Here is a 5,175-nt window from a genome sequence, read left to right as displayed (position 1 = left end):
GGGGGCAAGCCAGAAGGCGAACTACATTTCAGCGAGGTGGAGCCTGTTCCATTTCGTACGCTTCATATCGACCATTTGGGTCCATTTACGCGAAGCAAAAGAGGTAATCTATATGCTTTAGTCATAAGCGATGCATTTACGAAATACCTGGTGGTAAAACCTGTGCGCAACACAAAGACTCAGCCGGTGTTGCAGGTACTCAACGAGCTGACATGTTATTTTGGATTACCAAGCCGTATAATAAGTGATCGTGGTACGGCCTTCACGTCGAAACAATTCACTGAATTCTGTCAGCAAAACGATATTCAACATATTAGAACTGCAGTGAGAACTCCACGTGCAAACGGACAAGTAGAGAGAGCCAACAAAATTATTTTAGATTTTCTCCGTACATCTGGTGTCCAGGCAAAACAATGGGATGACCAACTACGAGAATTACAATGGAGCGTAAACTCCCAACGTAATGCTAGTACTGGGTTTAGTCCAAATGAACTGATTTACGACTTCAAGTTGCGTGACGTCATTCGCAACCGACTTTTAGCAGCAGCAACCGATGACACTATCGATGATAGTATAGCAGATAAACGCGAGAAAGCTTTACAGTGTATGCAAAAACAGCGAGAGAAGTGGAAGAAACGATTCGACGCAAAGCATCGAAAGCCTATGGTGTATCAGGTGGACGATTTAGTAGTCATCGAGAACGACTTCCAAGCAACGGGCGAATCGCGAAAACTCGACATACGTTACCGAGGTCCATACGTGGTAACCAAAGTTTTGGGTAACGATAGATACCTGATCGAAGACATCGATGGTATGCAACACAAGCAAAAATGGTTCTGTTCAGTATATGCATCAGATAAAATTAAACCATGGTGCATAATACCGCCCGAATTAGATGAACATGATTCCGACGAAGATGAAGCCAGTGACATCGAGACGATGCCAATGTCAGGATTGGCCGAACTGTCACGTACGACTTCATGCAACCCTGCGACAAGCGAATAGTAGACAAGAGAAGATGAAACAAGCAGCAGTTAGCGACCGAAGCTGAACATAGACAGACGTGTGTGACCATTTCACTGAGCGGATACTTTTCCATTATTTTTTTGAATATTAATACATACTTTGAATAAATACTAATTTACAATACTTGCCCCTTGACAGGGCCAGCCTACAACCATTGGTGTTTTATTTATATTTGAAATAAACTCGACTATCCTGTGACAATTTTCAGAAGTGAGACAAAGAATACAAGTGTTGTGAAATCGAAATGGAAAAGTTCAGTGAAATGACGGTAGTGGATTTGCGTCAGCGATTGCGCGATCTAGGATTGTCTACCGCGGGTAATAAAGCAAAGCTGGTCGAAAAGCTCTGTGAGTACCAGTTTAATGAAGGTTTCGAAAGTGCGTTAAATGAAAGTATTGAACGCCGGTTACGGGAAATGGGAAGTCCATTGAGCAATTCGTTTCGTACACGGAATGGCGAGTGTATGCCACCTCTTAGTGCTTCCTCGCCAACACAAAATACATTAGCAGAAAATGTATCTCGACATGCAATAGAGGCAGCAACGACGGCAAGTTGTATTCCTCACGTTGCAATTTCATCATCAACGGCGCAAAGAGACATGTTAACACAGGCGACGGTATGCCCTGCATCCAGAATATTCGATGCTGTACATATGTCAACCGATGGCGAAATTCGGGAGACGCGACGCAATTATTCAAATTTTTCAGCGATGCCGACGGTTAGAGAAGGGGAAGATTTGGCGACGGTATGTCATTCTTCTCACTCTAACGCATCACTGACGTTACCCAGCATAGGGGAAATACGAACAACGGGAGGAGTGCAAACAACGCGCGTTTTGCCTTCTTCATTTGCAGCTGCGCAACAGCCGAAAATATACGACGGAGAATTGAGAGCGAGAGCTGGATACGAATATAACTACACAACGCATGCGCAGACAGCGATGCAAGACTCGAGAGAGACGATGAACACAAGCGATGTGTTCCAATCAGCGAAGTATTTGCCATCTCAATATGAAAATTCAATAGGAATTTCTATGCCACGATATACCGCGAATAGGAATGCGCAACACATTCCGCATGCTGCACGACGAGTACATTTTGCAGATATTTCGTCAACGAATATGGAGCAAGCAGAAGCAGAAAACTATATTCCTACAAGTGTTCATATGACTGCATGTCAACAGAATACAAACGCACCGACAAGTGTATGTTGTAATAGGGGTGGGTATGTAACCGAACAACGAAGTATACATGCTGAGTTCGGTAGCGTACAAAATGTTATTGGTATACTACCAACATTTGATCCAAGCGTGAAAGAATTGACATCTGTTCAATTCATAGGCAGAATCGAGCAACTACGCCAAGCATATGGTTGGGGAGACAAACTATTGTTGTTTGCTGTAAGCACAAAAATGCAAGGTTGCGCGAAACTCTGGTTGGACTCTGCACCAGTAGTGTATGCAAGTTGGTCAAAGTTTGTGACTGATTTCTTATTTGAATTTCCATCAACAATAAACACGGCCGAGATTCACATGAAATTAATGAGTATGCGCCGCAATATGAGTGAATCGCCAGAAACTTTTTACTATCGTGTTTTAGCTGTTGGCAGACAGGGTGGGTTGGATGATCAATCGATCATTAAATATGTGCTAAATGGAATTAACGACTTGGACATGAAACGTTCCCTGTCGGTAAAGACGTATGCATGCGCTAATGAATTGTTAAGAGCAATCCAAAATTATTGTATGTTTAACTCATACAAAAACAATGTGTCTGTAAAACAAGATGTACCAAGCGGAAAAGCTGCGCAGCAGCCGGTGAAAAATAAAGACGTTAAAGACAATTCAAATATAGTGTGTTACAATTGCCGCAAAACGGGTCATATCTCGCGAAATTGTGCTGAGCCACAAAAACGAGCGAAGTGCGAAAAATGCAATAAATATGGACATGATGCGCAAAACTGCAAAGTTTCGGCAATTTCACAAAAATCAAAGTGCAACTCGATCGAAGAAAATAAAGAAAAATTATATATGAAAAACGTTGAAGTGAATAGCATTGTGGCAGAAGCGTTAATAGACTCAGGTAGTGCTCGCTCGTTAGTTAAAAGAAAGTTCGCTAATCAATTGCAAGAAAATCTGAAGGAAAAATGCTTTGTGCGTTTAAAAGGTTTCGCTGGTAGTGAATGTGAATGTTTCGAACAGATCAAAGCAAATATCGCGATCGACAATGTGTGTGTTGACGTGAAATTGCTTATTGTAGACGATGATAAACTTGAATATAATGTATTAATAGGCAGAGACGTACTCTGTTCAAACGGAAATCTATTTGTAATTGACGGTGAAGATTGTTGGATGCAATCTAAGATAAATATAATTGAGAGCGTATTTGATGAAAATCATAACGAAAAGTTAAGTAATGTGCTAAAAACGTATGAAGGTCGATTTAATACTCTCGGTAAAGCTAAAATTACCAAAATGAATATTAAGCTCGATAACTACAATCCGATAAATATGAAACCCTACCGATTGCCCTTCGCGAAAAGACCAATCTTGGACGAAATAATTCAAGATTTATTGGCAAAAGACGTAATACGTGTGTCAGATTCCGCGTATGCTGCACCCGTAGTCCTAGTGGAAAAGAAAAATAAAGAGCATAGACTGTGTGTAGATTATAGACAATTAAATCGCATTACGGTGAAACAGCCATTTCCAATGCCAATAATGGAAGAATTGTTTGCATTGCTTGCAGGCAACACGTACTATACTACTTTAGATTTCAATATGGGCTATCACCAAATTGAGTTGGAAGACGATGCTAAACAATATACTGCATTCGTTACAAATAATGGACACTACGAATATAATCGCATGCCATTCGGGCTGGTTAATGCACCGTCGGTATTTCAAAATATGATGAATAAAATTGTGGACAAAATGAAACCGTACCGAGTTATTGCATACTTGGATGATGTAATTATTCCAAGCCGTACGGTTGATGACGGGTTAATAATAATAGAAAAATTTCTGAAATTATTAGAAGAATGTGACTTAACATTGCGCTATAGCAAATGCAAATTTTTGGTGAATGAGCTTAGCTTTCTTGGACATCGAATTACTAGTGACGGTATTATACCAGGTGAAGCGAAGATTAATGCAATTAGACAGTTTAAGAAACCGGTGTCTGTAACTGAGGTCAGACGTTTTCTGGGGTTGACGGGATTTTTTCGAAAATTCGTAAAGAATTATGCTATTATCGCGCGACCGTTAACAATCCTCACGCGAAAAGAAGCAGCTACAAAATTTGACTGGGGGGAAGAACAAGATATAGCTTTCCATACTTTGATAAATGCATTGAGTAATGAACCAGTGCTCACTCTGTACGATTTTAATGCAATACACGAAGTGCATACTGATGCTAGCGGTGTTGGCCTAGCTGCAGTGTTACTCCAATCAACTGACGATGGGAAAACTTGGAAAGCGGTTATTTATTTTAGTCGACGGTGTACAGAAACAGAGTCTCGCTATCATGCCTATGAGTTAGAAGTATTGGCAGTAGTCGAGGCACTCGCAAGGTTTAGGGTATACATTCTGGGCAAGCATTTCAAGGTGGTAACCGATTGCTCAGCTATTAGCAGTATAAGAACGAAAACTCAACTTATTCCTCGAATCGCACGATGGTGGATGCGACTAACTGAATTTGATTTTGACTGTGTACATCGACCAGGCGTACGCATGTCCCACGTTGACGCGCTTAGCAGAGCGCCTATTGAACAGTCTTCAGAGGTGTTGCTGGTTACTACAAGTTCCGATGATTGGTTGCTGACTATGCAGCTACAAGATGGTAAGATACGTGAAATCAATCATGTACTAAAAGGCAAAGCCGAATCGAAGCAAGCAACACAACTGAACAGCGAATATCGAATACAGAACAATAGGTTGTATAAGGTGTACAACGAAAAACGTCTTTATGTGGTACCAAAAGCAGTACGATGGCGGGTCGTGAAATATTGTCATGACGACATGGGGCACTTTGGTGTCGATAAAACTTTACAACGTATCTATGAGCATTTCTGGTTCCCTAAAGCGCGAAAGTATGTCAGGGAATACGTCGCAGCGTGCATTGACTGTTGTTACAACAAAGGCAAAGGGGG

General features: G+C 41.2%; 1 protein-coding gene across 1 annotated transcript; it reads left to right on the top strand.

The window, feature by feature from the left end:
- Positions 1-1,270: 1,270 nt before the first annotated feature.
- On the top strand, positions 1,271-5,115 carry LOC118756647 (the record flags this gene model as incomplete). Its single annotated transcript, XM_036491401.1, has 1 exon — positions 1,271-5,115. A coding segment is annotated over exon 1 (3,845 nt), but the record flags the coding sequence as incomplete, so codon positions are not given.
- Positions 5,116-5,175: the final 60 nt, after the last annotated feature.

The sequence above is a fragment of the Rhagoletis pomonella genome, unplaced genomic scaffold, assembly GCF_013731165.1.
Source record: "Rhagoletis pomonella isolate Grant_MI unplaced genomic scaffold, Rhpom_1.0 Rhpom_scaffold_06119, whole genome shotgun sequence".
NCBI classification, from domain to species: domain Eukaryota; kingdom Metazoa; phylum Arthropoda; class Insecta; order Diptera; family Tephritidae; genus Rhagoletis; species Rhagoletis pomonella.
The sequence above is the reverse complement of the archived record's forward strand: the minus strand, read 5'-3'. Positions and strand labels throughout refer to the sequence as shown.